The sequence below is a fragment of the Balaenoptera ricei genome, chromosome 14 (assembly GCF_028023285.1).
Source record: "Balaenoptera ricei isolate mBalRic1 chromosome 14, mBalRic1.hap2, whole genome shotgun sequence".
Taxonomy (NCBI): domain Eukaryota; kingdom Metazoa; phylum Chordata; class Mammalia; order Artiodactyla; family Balaenopteridae; genus Balaenoptera; species Balaenoptera ricei.
Window position 1 is genome coordinate 47,186,596 of NC_082652.1, and position 16,783 is coordinate 47,203,378.

The 16,783-nt window shown below is 38.2% G+C and overlaps 1 protein-coding gene across 1 annotated transcript in view; it reads left to right on the forward strand.

Annotated features, from left to right (window-relative positions):
* DSG4 (desmoglein 4) overlaps window positions 1–5,304 on the forward strand; it is a gene marked incomplete at its 5' end in the record, with an annotated part of 47,217 nt that extends 41,913 nt beyond the window's left edge. Inside the window, 1 exon segment of the mRNA XM_059893786.1 lies at window positions 5,117–5,304. Coding sequence (XP_059749769.1) covers window positions 5,117–5,304 — 188 coding nt within the window.
* Window positions 5,305–16,783: the final 11,479 nt, after the last annotated feature.

Consider the following 16,783-nt stretch of genomic DNA (forward strand, 5'->3'; position numbering starts at 1 on the left):
TTAAGTCTAAATGAATACCAAGCAATTTTATTAGTTGGATCTTCTTTAAGAGTGAAAAAAGCTTTGGAAGAGGGAGCATTTACATTTTCTAGTGAAAATACAGAACGTAAAATTTCCTCTGATAAATAGAGTAATACAAATTTCAGATCTACATTCTGCCCAGAGGTAGCATGGAAAAGGGAAAACGAATAGAAAGAAAAGACAGAATGGATGGAGGTGGTGAGGGCGGCTTTCCTCCTGAAGCAGCAGGAAGAAAAGTGTTGAGAGGGAGGGAGAGGGAGTAGGAATCAGGAATGGAGAGAGCAAGCTGCATCCAGACAGCAGACTGGAAGAGGGGTGCACCCTGAAAGGCGAACAGGAGCCAGTGCTGTGCTCACTAGCCCCAAGGAGGCTGCCACACTATGGAACCAGTCACACTGGCCCAATCTGATCTCTGACCTCACCAGGAAGCCTGCACAAGACAGAGCAGAGATAATCCTTGTTCTAGGATAGACAGTCATTCGCTGGTTTGGAGCTTGTTAAACTGACTAGTTGCCTGTTGTGATTCTTGTTCCTAATTTGTACTCCATTCCCATTTTTGTCGTTGTTGTTTTTCTCATACGAGTCCTAAATGCCAGACTCTTGACTTTTATTCTGACTGCTTCTCCCTTAGACCTGAGTTGGATTTCTGAGTGCTAGCACAACAAGAACTTTTCCAGATACTGAAAGATGCCCACATCCTACAGTCTCACCTGGTAGTTCTGACCCTGATCTTAGACTTTCTCCCAGCATTCCCAGATCCATTCTTTCAGTGGACCACTCAGCGGCATGATTCCTAACCCACATTTTGTTCACACTTTCAATCCACTGACTTCATTTCATTTCAAAAATATTTATTGGGTATCTGGCATGAACAGGCGAGGCACTGGGACTACAAAGAGGAACCAGACACAGTCCCACCCTTGGGGATGCTACAGACTAGTAAGAGGGATCAACTCTTAAGCAAACATTCCAGGATAATCTTTAAGAAATCTCTACCTATGTGCTACGTTTGGACATGCAGACCCAGAGCACAGGCTAGTTCGGGAGATCAGAGATGGTATCTGCAGAAGATGAATCCTCAGCTCATTGTTAGGGAAGCATGTAGCAAGGTGGTGAGGAGAAGGTGGTGGAATTGGGGTTAGGCAACCACCAGCAGCGTGCAGCCTGGTGTGACACAGGCATAAAGAGCATCACGTACATGTGGGAAATGGTGGCCATGAGACCTAGATGTCCATTGGAACAAATCATGGAAAACCTTGTGTCCACGGTAAAGGGCTGGCAGTTTATCTTACAGGAGTTGATGAGACACTGAAGGATTTAAGCAAGGAAAGCAAACGCTCAGATTTGTATTTCACATGTGTCTTTTCAGTGCCTCTGTGGTGCTAAATTTGTGGAGAGTAAACCTTGATGAAGGGAAGGAATTGGGCTGATTCTGCTTTCGGTTCTGCACCTCCCAGCCCACCTCCTCCTGTGACAGTCTGTGACCAACTGAGCACAGCTGGAGGCAGTTTCACAAGCCAACTGCTTTGTCTTTTGACATTGAAGGGTATTGCTATTTAGCCAGTTTAATATCTAATATATATATATATATATTTTTTTTAAATGAAGTATAGTTGATGTACAATATTATATGTTACCAATGTACAGTAGTAATTCACAATTTTTAAAGGTTATACTCCATTTATAGTTATTACAAAACATTGGCTCTATTCCCTGTGTTGTACAATATATCCTTGTAGCTTATTTTATACCTAGTAGTTTGTACCTCTCAATCCCCTACCCCTATGTTGCCCCTCTCCCCTTCCCTCTCCCCAATGGTAACCACAAGTGTGAGTCTGTTTCATTATATTCACTAGTTTGTTGTAGTGTTTAGATTCCACATATAGGTGATATCATACAGTATTTGTCTTCTCTGTCTGACTTATTTCATTTCGCATGATACCCCAAGCCCGGGCTTCCCTGCTGGTGCAGTGGTTAAGAATCTGCCCACCAATGCAGGGGACACGGGTTGGAACCCTGGTCCAGGAAGACCCCACATGCTATGGAGCAACTAAGCCCGTGCACCACAACTACTGAGCCTGCACGCCTAGCGCCCACGCTCTGCAATAAGAGAAGCCACCGCAATGAGAAGCCTGGACACCGCAAGGAAGAGTAGCCCCCACTCGCCGCAACTAGAGAAAGCCCGCACGCAGCAACAGAGACCCAATACAGCCAAAAAAATAAAAAATAAATAAAATAAATAAATTTATTTTAAAAAAATACCCCCAAGTCCATCCATGTTGTTGCAAATGGCAAATTTTCATTCTTTTTTATGGCTCAGTAGTATTCTATTTTATATATATATATATAATATATATATATATAATATATATATATAATATATAATATATATATTACATATATATATATATACCACTCTTCTTTGTCCATTCATCTGTTAATGGACACTTGGGTTGCTTCCATATGTTGGTAATTGTAAATAATGCTGCTATGACCATCAGGGTGCATGTATCTTTTTGAAGTAGTGTTTTTGGGTTTTTTCAGACAAATACCCAGGAGTAGAATTTCTGGGTCATATAGTAGTTCTATTTTTAGTTTTTTGAGAAAACTCCACACTGTTTTCCACAGTGACTGTACCAATTTACATTCCCATCAACAGTGTATGCAGGTTCCCTTTTCTCCAAATCCTCGCCAACATTTGTTATTTGTGTTCTTTTTGATGACAGCCATTCTGAAAGCTGTGAGGTAATATCTCGTTATAGTTTTGATTTGCATTTCCATGATTATTAGTGATGTTGAGCATCTTTTCATGTGCCTGTTGGCCATCTGCCTGTTCTCTTTGTAAAAATGTCTGTTCAGGTCTTCTGCCCATTTTTCAATTGAGTTGTTTGCTTTTTTGATGTTGAGTTGTATGAGCTGTTATATTTTTTAGATATTAACCCCTTATCAGTCATATCATTAGCAAATATTTTCTCCCATTCAGTAGGTTGTGTTTTTGTTTTATTAATGGTTTTCTTTGCTGTGCAAAAGCTTTTAAGTCTAATTAGGTCCCATTTGTGTATTTTTTTATTTTATTTCCTTTGCTTTAGGAGACAGATCCAAAAAAATATTGCTACGATTTATGTCCAAGAGTGTTCTGTCTATGTTTTCTTCTAGGAGCTTTACAGTTTCTGGTCTTACATTTAGGTCTTTAATCCATTTTGAGTTTTTTGGGGGGTTTTTTGTATATGGTATGAGGAAATGTTCTGATTTCATTCTTTTACATGTAGCTGTCCAGTTTTCCCACAATATTCTTCTTAATCATTTTTAATTACAGTAAGCCCCATACATGTGAACCTTCAAGTTGCGAACTTTCAAAGATGTGAACGTGCATTCCATCCACGTCAGGTATGAGTCAAATTGCAGCTTGCCCTCCATCTCCTATTGCTGTTGACCCTTCAGCTCTACCATCTCCCACCTCCTCTCCCTCCTCCAGTCAGTAACTCTTCTTGCTTGTTCACTTGATGCCAGCCCCTGTATGCCAGCTGTTGTCCTGTACTATTGTACTTTTCAAGGTACCATACTGTAAAATTAAAAATGTTTATTTTTTGTGGATTTTTAATGTATTATTTATGTGAAAAGTATTATAAACCTATTACAGTACAGTACTACATAGCTGATTCTGTTAGTTGGGTACCTAGGCTAACTTTGTTGGACTTATGAACGTGCTCTTGGAACAGAACTCATTCGTATGCAGGTGACTTACTATAGCTGCTGGGGGCATATTTTTCTTCCAAACAGACTTTAAAATATTTTTATCCTCCACCTGCGTCCTTCACATAGGCTATGGGTCAAGTCTGAGACTGCATTGAGAATTTGTCTTTGAGGAACTGACATAGTAATTCATTTCATCCAGGGACACATTAATATCTTTCTATTTTCTTAGATCTTATTTCACGTCCTTCATTAATAGTCTTCTAACCATTCTTAAGAAAATTACTTCCAAATATTTTACTGTTTTTACCTGAGACTATGAATGAATTCTTTTTCTCATTTCACTTTCTAGACTCTTATTACTAGGGAAAAACGTTACTGATTTATTATATAAAAATCCACCTTAAAATTTCTAAGAAAAGTGCTACATGCAAATGTGTGATAATAAATTTGAAAACTCTAGAAGATATGGATAATTTCCTTGCAAAATATAAATTATCAAAATGTAGCCCCCAAAATGGAAAGCCTCAACAGACCAACTGACCATTGAGGAGCTCCATATAGTGAAACTTGGAGTAACTGGAGATAAATTTCATAAGCTCAGAACACTTCCTTAAAACGCAGGCTGACTTACCCAAATTAGTATAAACTGCATCACTTCAAAGTCTAAAGGAATAAAAAGGTGTTTTGAGAATTTGTCAATCCTGACTTCACATGGAGAATTGAAGATTAACATTAAGTCAGCATGTTGAACAAGTTAATCAACATGCGCAAACATCCATAAAATTAGCCGTGTGTCTAAGGCATCAAAAATGAAGCCCAAACTGACTCATGAACCTGCTGTGCGAAAAAGGGAGACTAGAGGTAGAGTTTTCTCTACCTTTAATCTCTCTTTAGGTGTAGCCTTCCAGAAAAAGACCAAATATGTTGCAGCTGTGCCGGTACTGGATCAAAAAAATAAAATCATACTGTAAAGATGTGCTTTGAGAAACGTTCAGCCTAAATGAATCCATAGGAATCTTCAAAAGTTTCAATAAAGAAAAGTAAATTGAAATGATGTTCAAAAAAGTTAATGTGAAATAGTATAGAACAAAATTCTGTAAGCTAAACAACATTTTGCTGTAAGACATGGATTTATTCCCTATTCAGGTAGGTAATGGATTCTGATCGTCTTCTTAATGTCAGCAAATAGAATAAGGGTGTTTATTCAAAGGAAGGCCAACTAGACATGTCCAAAACTGTAGAAGAAACACGTTCATATGTTTGAACGGGAAGTTCAGTGCCTTCTTAAGTACTGTGTGAATACAAAACAGATCCACATGATACAGGAGTTACTGTGCCCTTGAAAAACCAAAGCAACAAAATACACTTGAAATTTGTTTCCTCTCATTAATCTTTTCAGGAGGCTTTGTAGCTCCTAGTCAGGACCCCAATGGTAAAATGCCCAGGACAATAAGTTGTGCAAGTTTTACAGGTTTGAGACTTACTTGCAACTTACTAATCATAAAAGTATCAGCGTATGATGCCTCACGTAAAAAGCCAGTAACACATGAGTCTTTGGTAGAAAAGATTAAACACATCAGTCTTTGACCCAGCAGAATAAAGAATGACAGACGGCTCATTTTTCAGAAGCATCCTTCCTTTCCATGCTAGAGCTAGGAGTTCTTAACCACAAATACTCCTGTAATCCTTGGAGATCATTTTTTAAAATGTTCCATGCTGTTTTCAGATCCCATCTACAGATTGGCGTCTAAGGCAGACCAGGGAGCATAGATCCTGTTGTGTACGATGCAGTGTATCCATTCCACTGGCAGCCACGCCTCATGGTATGTGGTTTTCTTCCCATGGGTGGAGTGGTGGGTTGAGATTTAAATTTTTTAAATTATAAAAAAGTTTTGTTTTCTTTCCTTAAGAATTACCTATAATAATACTGGTACGATTTGAAAACATAAGTCATGGCTCCCATAATACTTAAAAATATTCAAGGACTTCTGTGAAATGTGCTCTTTATCATCAAAAGGAATATATATATATACAAATAAAGGGATGTAAAAAGAACTAGAGAGTATAGGAAATTAATATTTGACTTTGCATATTTGATTGTCTTATCTTTTCAAATCTTTTTTTTTTTCACTGTTTTCAAGTTTGACATGTCATTTACTAACCAATGTAATGAGTCTGTTTTCTTTAACATTTTTTTTTTATTCAAACAGAAAGTCACAAAAATTATAATCATCCTCATCAATTCACTTAGTCCCATGTAATTATTTTTTCACCTTGATCTTTTGTTAGCACTTTTATGAATTCATCAGTTTTCCATTAGAGTTCTGAAAATGCTTATTCATTCAGTTCAGCAGTACAGTCAGTTACCAAAACCTGCACTTGTCAGAGTCTTTTCCATGAATTCCTTGAAGATGAAACCCTTTTATAGGAACATTTTTGCAAAAGCATCAGAGTACACCCAGAACTGTCTGTAAATGACAAAAGACTTAAAAATGACCACGGTTAAAGATTTGATGAAAGTTCATAATAATGCAGTTGACAAGGAAATTTAGTTATTTCTGAGATATACATTTTAAAGTAATAACTAGAATTATGACTTATAACATTATACCAGAACATATAAGATTTTTAGGAATTTCATGTAATGTCTGAAACATTTATATTAACATATTTCCAGGCAAATAGCCCAAAGAAAGTTTAGTATTAGGTTTTTTTGTTTTGTATTGTTTTGTTTTGTTTTATACAGCAGGTTCTTATTAGTCATAAATTTTATACACATCAGTGTATACATGTCAATCCCAATCGCCCAATTCAGCACACCACCATCCCCAACCACCCCCCCCCCCCGCGGTTTTCCCCCCTTGGTGTCCATACGTTTGTTCTCTACATCTGTGTCTCAACTTCTGCCTTGCAAACCGGCTCATCTGTACCATTTTTCTAGGTTGCACATACATGCATTAATATACAATATTTGTTTTTCTCTTTCTGACTTACTTCACTCTGTATGACAGTCTCTAGATTCATCAACGTCTCAACAAATGACTCAATTTCGTTCCTTTTTATGGCTGAGTAATATTCCATTGTATTATATGTACCATGACTTCTTTATCCATTCGTCTGTTGATGGGCATTTAGGTTGCTTCCATGACCTGGCTATTGTAAATAGTACTGCAATGAACATTGGGGTGCATGTGTCTTTTGGAATTATGGTTTTCTCTGAGTATATGCCCAGTACTGGGATTGCTCAGTCATATGGTAATTCTATTTTTAGTTTTTTAAGGAACCTCCATATTGTTCTCCATAGTGACTGTATCAGTTTACATTACCACCAACAGTGCAAGAGGGTTCCCTTTTCACCACACCCTCTCCAGCATTTGTTGTTTGTAGATTTTCTGATGATGCCCATTCTAACTGGTGTGAGGTGATACCTCATTGTACTCTTGATTTGCATTTCTCTAATAATTAGTGATGTTGAGCAGCTTTTCATGTGCTTCTTGGCCATCTGTATCTCTTCTTTGGAGAAATGTCTATTTAGGTCTTCTGCCCATTTTTGGATTAGGCTGTTTGTTTTTTTAGTATTGAGCTGCATGAGCTGTTTATATATTTTGGAAATTAATCCTTTGTCCATTGATTCATTTGCAAATATTTTCTCCCATTCTGAGGGTTGTCTTTTCGTCTTGTTTGAAGATTCCTTGGCTGTGCAAAAACTTATAAGTTTCATTAGGTCTCATTTCATTATTTTTGTTTTTATTTCCCTTACTCTAGGAGGTGGATCAAAAAAGATCTTACTGAGATTTATGTCAAAGAGTGTTCTTTCTATGGTTTCCTCTAAGAGTTTTATAGTGTCCAGTCTTACATTTAGGTCTCGAATCCATTTTGAGTTTATTTTTGTGTATGGTGTTAGGGAGTGTTCTAATTTCATTCTTTTACATGTAGCTGTCCAGTTTTCCCAGCACCACTTATTGAAGAGACTGTCTTTTCTCCATTGTATATCCTTGCCTCCTTTGTCATAGATTAGTTGACCATAGGTGCGTGGGTTTACCTCTGGGTTTTCTATCTTTTTCCACTGATCTATGTTTCTGTTTTTGTGCCAGTACTATATTGTCTTGATTACTGTAGCTTTGTAGTATAGTCTGAAGTCAGGGAGTCTGATTCCTCCAGCTCCATTTTTTTCCCTCAAGACTGCTTTGGCTCTTCGGGGTCTTTTGTGTCTCCATACAAATTTTAGGATTTTTTGCTCTAGTTCCGTAAAAAATGCCATTGGCAATTTCATAGGGATTGCATTGAATCTGTAGATTGCTTTGGGTAGTATAGTCATTTTCACAATATTGATTCTTCCAATCCAAGAACATGGTATATCTCTCCATCTGTTGGTATCATCTTTAATTTCTTTCATTACTGTCTTATAGTTTTCTGCATAAAGGTCTTTTGTCTCCCTAGGTAGGTTTATACCTAGGTATTTTATTCTTTTTGTTGCAATGGTAAATGGGAGTGTTTCCTTAATTTCTGTTTCAGATTTTGCATCATTAGTGTATAGGAATGCAAGAGCTTTCTGTGCATTAATTTTGTATCCTGCAACTTTACCAAATTCATTGATTAGCTCTAGTAGTTTTCTGGTGGCATCTTTTGGATTCTCTATGTATAGTATCATGTCATCTGCAAACAGTGACAATTTTACTTCTTCTTTTCCAATTTGGATTCCTTTTATTTCTTTTTCTTCTCTGACTGCCGTGGCTAGGACTTCCAAAACTACGTTGAATAATAGTGGTGAGAGTGGACATCTTTGTCTTGTTCCTGATCTTAGAGGAAATGCTTTCTGTTTTTCACCATTGAGATTGATGTTTACTGTGGGTTTGTCATATATGGCCTTTATTATGTTGAGGTAAGTTCCCTCTATGCCCACACTCTGGGGAGTTTTTATCATAAATGGGTGTTGAATTTTGTCAAAAGCTTTTTCTGCATCTATTCAGATGATCATATGGTTTTTCTTTTTCTTTTCTTTTTTTTTTTTTATAAATCTATTTATTTATTTCTTTTTGGCTGCGGGTTTTCTCTGGTTGCGTCGAGCAGGGGCTACTCTTCTGTTGCGGTGCACGGTCTTCTCATTGCTGTGACTTCTCTTGTTGCAGAGCACGGGCTCTAGGCACGAGGGCTTCAGTAGTTGTGGCTCGTGGGCTCTAGAGAACAGGCTCAATCGTTGTGGCGCATGGGCTTATTTGCTAAGCGGCATGTGGGATCTTCCCGGACCAGGGCTCGAGCCCGTGTCCCCCGCATTGGCAGGCGGATTCTTAACCACTGCGCCAACAGGGAAGTCCGATCATATGGTTTTTCTTCTTCAATTTGTTAATATGGTGTATCACAATGACTGATTTGCGTATATTGAAGAATCCTTGCATCCCTGGGGTAAATCCCACTTGATCATGGTGTATGATCCTTTTAATGTGTTGTTGGATTCTGTTTGCTAGTATTTTGTTGAGGATTTTTGCATCTATATTCATCAGTGATATTGGTCTGTAATTTTCTTTTTTGGTAGTGTCTTTGTCTGGTTTTGGTATGAGGGTGATGGTGGCCTCATAGAATGAGTTTGGGAGTGTTCCTTCCTCTGCAAATTTTTAGAAGAGTTTGAGAAGGATGGGTGTTAACTCTTTTCTAAATGTTTGATAGAATTCACCTGTGAAGCCATCTGGTCCTGGACTTTCGTTTGTTGGAAGATTTTTAATCACAGTTTCAATTTCATTACTTGTGATTGGTCTGTTCCTATTTTCTGTTTCTTCCTGGTTCAGTCTTGGAAGGTTATAGCTTTCTAAGAATTTGCCCGTTTCTTCTAGGTTGTCCATTTTATTGGCATACAGTTGCTTGTAGTAGTCTCTTAGGATGCTTTATATTTCTGCAGTGTTTGTTGAAACTTCTCCTTTTTCATTTCTCATTTTATTGATTTGAGTCCTCTCCCTATTTTTCTTGATGAGTCTGACCAATGGTTTATCAATTTTGTTTATCTTCTCAAAGAACCAGCTTTTAGTTTTATTGATTTTTGCTATTGTTTTCTTTGTTTCTATATCATTTACTTCTGCTCTGATCTTTATGATTTCTTTCTTTCTGCTAACTTTGGGTTTTGTTCGTTCTTCTTTCTCTCGTTCCTTTAGGTGTAAGGTTAGATTGTTTATTTGAGATTTTTCTTGTTACTTGAGGTAGGCTGTTATAGCTATAAACTTCCCTCTTAGAACTGCTTTTACTGCATCCCATAGGTTTTGGATCATCGTATTTTCATTGTCATTTGTCTCTAGGTATTTTTGGATTTCCTCTTTGATTTCTTCAGTGATCTCTTGGTTATTTAGTAATGTATTGTTTAGCCTCCATGTGTTGTGTTTCTTACTTTCTTTCCCTGTAATTCATTTCTAATCTCATAGCGTTGTGGTCAGAAAAGATGCTTGATCTGATTTCAATTTTATTAAATTTACTGAGGCTTGACTTGTGACCCAAGATGCGATCTATCCTGGAGAATTTTCTGTGCGCACTTGAGAAGAAAGTGTAATCTGCTGTTTTTGGATGGAATGTCCTATAAATTTCAATTAAATCTATCTGGTCTATTGTGTCATTTAAAGCTTCTCTTTCCTTATTTATTTTCATTTTGGATGATGTGTCCATTGGTGTAAGTGAGGTGTTAAAGTCCCCCACTATTATTGTGTTACTGTCGATTTCCTATTTTACAGCTGTTAGCAGTGGCCTTATGTGTTGAGGTACTCCTATGTTGGGTGCATATATATATATAATTGTCATATCTTCTTCTTGGATTGATCCCTTGATCATTATGCAGTGTCCTTCCTTGTCTCTTGTAACATTCTTTATTTTAAAGTCTATTTTATCTGATATGAGTATAGCTACTCCAGCTATCTTTTGATTTCCATTTGCATGGAATATCTTTTTCCATCCCCTCACTTTCAGTCTGTATGTGTCCCTAGGTCTGAAGTAGGTCTCCTGTAGACAGCATATATATGGGTCTTTTTTTTTGTATCCATTCAGCGAGCCTGTGTCTTTTGGTTGGACCATTTAATCCATTCACGTTTAAGCTAATTATCGATATGTATGTTCCTATAACCATTTTCTTAATTGTTTTGGGTTTGTTTGTTTTTTTTTAATTAATTAATTCTTATTATTTTTTTTTTTTTTTGGCTGTGTTGGGTCTCCGTTTCTGTGCGAGGGCTTTCTCTAGTTGTGGCAAGCGGGGGCCACTCTTCATCGCGGTGCGCGGGCCTCTCACTGTCGCGGCCTCTCTTGTTGCGGAGCACAGGCTCCAGACGCACAGGCTCAGTAATTGTGGCTCACGGGCCCAGTTGCTCCGTGGCATGTGGGATCTTCCCAGACCAGGGCTCGAACCCGTGTCCCCTGCATTAGCAGACAGATTCTCAACCACAGCACCACCGGAGAAGCCCTTGGGTTTGTTTTTGTAGGCCCTTTTCCTCTCTTGTGTTTCCTGCCTAGAGAAGTTCCTTTAGCATTTGTGGTAGAGCTGGTTTGGTGGTGCTGAATTCTCTTAGCCTTTGCTTGTCTGTAAAGCTTTTGATTTCTCCATCAAATCTGAATGAGATCCTTGCCAGATAGAGTACTCTTTGTTGTAGGTTCTTCCCTTTCATCACTTTAAGTATATCATGCCACTCCCTTCTGGCTTGTAGAGTTTCTGCTGAGAAATCAGCTGTTAACCTTATGGGAGTTCCCTTGTATGTTATTTGTTGTTTTTCCCTTGCTGCTTTCAATAATTTTTCTTTGTCTTTAATTTTTGGCAATTTGATTACTATGTGTCTCGGCATGTTTCTCCTTGGGTTTATCCTGTATGGGACTCACTGCACTTCCTGGACTTGGGTGGCTATTTCCTTTCCCATGTTTGGGAAGTTTTCAACTATAATCTCTTAAATATTTTCTCTGGTCCTTTCTCTCTCTCTTCTTCTGGGACCCCTATAATGCGAATGTTGTTGCATTTAATGGTGTCCCAGAGGTCTCTTAGGCTGTCTTCATTTCTTTTCATTCTTTTTCTTTATTCTGTTCTACAGCAGTGAATTCCACCATTCTGTCTTCCAGGTCACTTATCCATTCTTCTGCTTCACTTATTCTGCTATTGATTCCTTCTAGTGTTTTTCATTTCAGTTATTGTATTGTTCATCTCTGTTTGTTTGTTCTTTAATTCTTCTAGGTCTTTGTTAAACATTTCTTACATCTTCTCAATCTTTCCCTCCATTCTTTTTCCAAGATCCTGGATCATCTTCACTATCATTATTCTGAATTTTTTTTTAGAAGGTTGCCTATCTCCACTTCATTTAGTTGTTTTTCTGGGGTTTTATCTTGTTCCTTCATCTGGTACATAGCCCTCTGCCATTTCATCTTGTCTATCTTTCTGTGAATGTGGTTTTTGTTCCACAGGCTTCAGGATTGTAGTTCTTCTTGCTTCTGCTGTCTGCCCTCTGGTGCATGAGGCTATCTAAGAGGCTTGTGGAAGTTTCCTGATGGGAGGGACTGGTGGTGGGTAGAGCTGACTGTTGCTCTAGTGGACAGAGCTCAGTAAAACTTTAATCTGCTTGACTGTTGATGGTTGGGGCTGGGTTCCCTCCCTGTTGTTTGTTTGGCCTGAGGCAACCCAACACTGGAACCTACCTGGGCTCTTTGGTGGGGATAATGACAGACTCTAGGAGGGCTCATGCCAAGGACTACTTCCCAGAACTTCTGCTGCCAGTGTCCTTATCCCCATGGTGAGCCACAGCCACCCCCAACCTCTGCAGGAGACCCTCCAACACTAGCAGGCATGTCTGGTTCAGTCTCCCCTGGGGTCACTGCTCCTTCCCCTGGGTCCTGATGTGCACACTATTTTGTGTGTGCCCTCCAAGAGTGGAGTCTGTTTCCCCCCAGTCCTGTCGAAGTCCTGCAATCAACTCACACTAGGCTTCAAAGTCTGATTCTCTAGGAATTCCTCCTCCCGTTGCCAGACCCCCAGATTGGGAAGCCTGATGTGGGGCTCAGAACCTTCACTCCAGTGGGTAGACTTCTGTGGTATAAGTGCTCTCCAGTCTGTGCGTCACCCACCCAGCAGTTATGGGATTTGATTTTACTGTTATTGTGCCCCTCCTACCATCTCATTGTGGCTTCTCCTTTGTCTTTGGATGTGGGGTATCTTTTTTGGTGAGTTCCAGTGTCTTCCTGTCGATGATTGTCCAGCAGCTAGTTGTGATTCTGGTGTGCTCGCAAGAGGGAGTGAGAGCACCTCCTTCTACTCAGCCATCTTGGTTCCTCTGTCTCAAATCTTATTATTATATCACCTGAGATGGTGAAAAGGCCAGGATGAGGTTAGATCCAGGAGGGATGCCAGGTCTTTTGGATCTAACCACGATCCAGAAGTTACTTAGTCTGGGTCCAGTTTCTTAGATTGCTATACTCAGAATCTTAACTTTATTTCCATTTATTATAATCTGATAAATTATTAGCATTTAAATGAACATTTAAATCTCTTGGTAGAGCTAAAATATATTTTTTATACAAGTACTATTTTATCATAAAAGAAGCAGAAAAGAATTACCTATAATAAACATTATGCCTGGGGGAGGGGAGGGAGGAAGGACAATTTCTTACACTATCAGTGGGAATGTAAACTGGTATAGCCTTCTGGGATGACGACCTATTAAAAACTGTACTACATGTGCCCTTTGATCCAGCAGATATACTTGCACAAAATTTTTAAAGATATGTTCGTTTAATCACCCTGCAAATTGCTGGGAATAAGGTACTAAATGAAATAGACATGATACCTCCCGGATAGAGTGCACAGTCAAGTGGAGAAAGGCAATATAAGCACTCCAATTAAGAAATAACAATGGACACATGATACTAAGCCCTATACAGACAACAAATTGGGATGACAGATAAAATAATGGGGATGAGAGTGCCCACGTTAGGGAGTAGGAAGAAAGGATCCCTCTGAGAAGGTCTCATAAGCTACCAATTGATGAATGAGAAGCAGCCAACCAGGCAGGAGAGAAACTGAGTGAAGACCTGAGGCAGGAAAGAGCTGGTGGTTTTTGAAGAACAACAGAAGGTGCATGTGAGAAGGAAGGAGTGTGTGAAGTGGCTGGAGAGGAACACAGGTAATGGACCAGGCAGTTCCCTGGAAGCCACAACAGGCAGTTTTGATTCTGTTCCAAGTACATTGGAAGCCACGATCCTTTCAAAAATAGCAGTCAGGTTGCTGAGTGAGAGGAGGATTGGGTGAGAGGCGAGAAGGGAACAGGAGCTCAGTCCTAGGCCCATTGCCTAGGCTGCCTGAGAGATGCCAGGAATCTGGTGAGTGTGGATGCCCAGAGAAGGAGGGAACTAGATGGATTCAAAATAGATTTTGTAAGTAGATTCCACCTGGTCAAGTTTATCTCCAACCAACCACAAGAACCAAAGAAAAGTTTCCTAAAGAGGCACGTTGTTGAAGTGAACATGAGGCTCGTTTGGAAAATTCCTCCATTCGCACTCTTTATTACCTTATAAAAATATTCCCACAAATAAGCAATTGCCTAATCAGACTAAACAAAGCCAAAAGATGTTGACCCTAATCCACGGCATAAGTAAAAAATTTTTAAATGTGCATTCACCCATATTTACCCTTCCGAAATTTGGGCTTGAATCAATATATGATAAAAAAAATTGCACAAATCTTTTGAAAGAAAGAATTCCAGGAATTACAGAACCATGGTGACCATGTTGCATACTATCTAATAGAAAATTAGATCGATAGCTCTATTTTCACTGATTTTTAAAGTTGCAGACTGTTCTCTGCAAATGCACAATTATTACATTCTCTGACATTTCTGGATGCCTTCAAGTGATGATCCTAATGAAAGAAGTGTATGATTTCCATCATCTTGAATAACAAAAAGTGATGGATCACTACGTTGGCAGGCCATTTCAGGATGTATGTATCATTTTGTTAATGCATGATTTGTGGAACTCATACCTTAATTAATGAATCTGTGGACATTCAAGAACAATTAAATATCAAGAAGTAGTGATGTCTGACATATAAGATATATTATATACATGTTTCCAGTCAGAACAAACAAAAACAAGTGAAGGCTTGCCAGTGAAAACAGTCTTATTAACATCCTCTACTTGGTGAATAATAGAACTGCTGTAGACAATGAGCATTAGAAACATCATGGAAACCTCTGAAGCCACTGCCTCTTAAATAAACACTCATTTTTATTGCTTCACTTCTTATGCCATGGTTCAGTTTCCAGCAGATTGAAGAATGGTCTCTTCTTAAACCTACGATGTATTGTATCTATTGTCCAATTCTTATATTTTTAATATGATGCATCAAATGAAGCACAATACACACATACAATGAAGCTCCTTTTTAATGATTATGATTATTATTGTTATGATCCTCATTTTTATTTCAGCTTCTTGAGTAAAAGCCAGTTTCAAGTTGGGCTTATGTTTCCAAAGCCATTATCTGGAGAGTAATAACATAACCACTCAACAAAAACTATTGGAAAATCCTCCCTTCTTTCCTTTTCACAAACATAAACATCAACAAAAATAGCAAGTGAAAACACTGCTTAGTCCAGAAGGCACAATGCAAATGCACTCCCCAGCAGGAGTAACCTCCAGGCCACCTTCCTATCACCATGTGAATGTGGCCCCAACACAAGGATGCTTTATTACCTTTATTACCTTTATTACTGAGGTTCCCAATCCTGCAAAGAAAAAGAAGTGTTGGCTTAAAACACTGTCAAGAGCACATAGAAAGAAGATTAGGGGAGTCCTGTCTGCCTACAGAATGGACAATGGGATCCGTCCTTGCTTTCTACAACCTTCCTTAACAGGGACAAGTAAATGGAGCCAGCCTGAATCAGGCCAAGTCTGGTACATACTCTCCTATAACGGTGCCCATACTCTATTTACACCACCCAACCAAGAATCCTTAGATGGTATTTCAAAATACAAAAATGAAATACCAGTTAAGTCCTTAACCTGTGTTCAGGTGAGGAAAGAGTGAAGTGATAATCAACATTTTTAAGGCTAATTAATTAAAATTGTCAAAGAAGGGATTTCCCCGGTGGTCCAGTGGTTAATACTCCCCGCTCCCAATGCAGGGTGCTCAAGTTTGATCCCTGGTCAGGGAACTAGATTCTTCATGCCGCAACTAAGAGCCCACATGCAACAACAAAAATCCCACGTGCCACAACTAAGACCCAGTGCAGCCAAATAAATAAATAAATAAATATTTATATAATTGTCAAAGAACTGGAGTTTTAGGAAAGGTAAATCAGAAAAAAAAAAATTGAGTCATATCTAGAATTTAGTCCACAATACAACTTATGGGTATTCCTAGGAATATCATAATTCACTGCTATCATTTTTTTAAAATTTCTTTTGTCTTTAGCACAATAATGCTTTGAAGAAATTGCAAGATATTAAATTATGGAGAAGGAAGGCATTGAAAGCTCATTATGTTTTTCTCTTTTTCCCTGCCCCAAAGTTTAGAATGTTATTCATAAAAGCTTTCTGTACTCACATTATTTTTAAAGAAGTTACTTTTTTAATGATAAAACTAATATATTCTCATTACCAGAAATAAGAAAATATATACAACCATAATGAAGAAATAAAATACATCCATAATCACTTCATTCAAAAAATAAGTTCTAGTATATTAAGGTGGTTCATTCTAGTCTTTGCCCATATGTATGTATTTTTCATTATGCTATAAGAAAAAAGCCCCAGTATACATACATATAAACCCAAAACTCTCACCAATGTTAAAAAAATTCAGATACTAAATTGAGAAGCAACCAACACTTCAATTGCTGAATTCTGCACTATGCAAATCACTAATAAGTTCAATAAAGCTCATCCCAGCTTCTATCCCTACATTTGTTAACTAGTCCAGTCACAGACTAGTTAACATACTTAATGCCACTCATCTGAAACTTAAAAATAGTTAAAAGAGTAAATTTTGTTATGTATATTTTACCACAATTAAAAAAAAAAAATCCCACAAGATTTTTACCTATAAGGTGTTTTTTTCCAACTC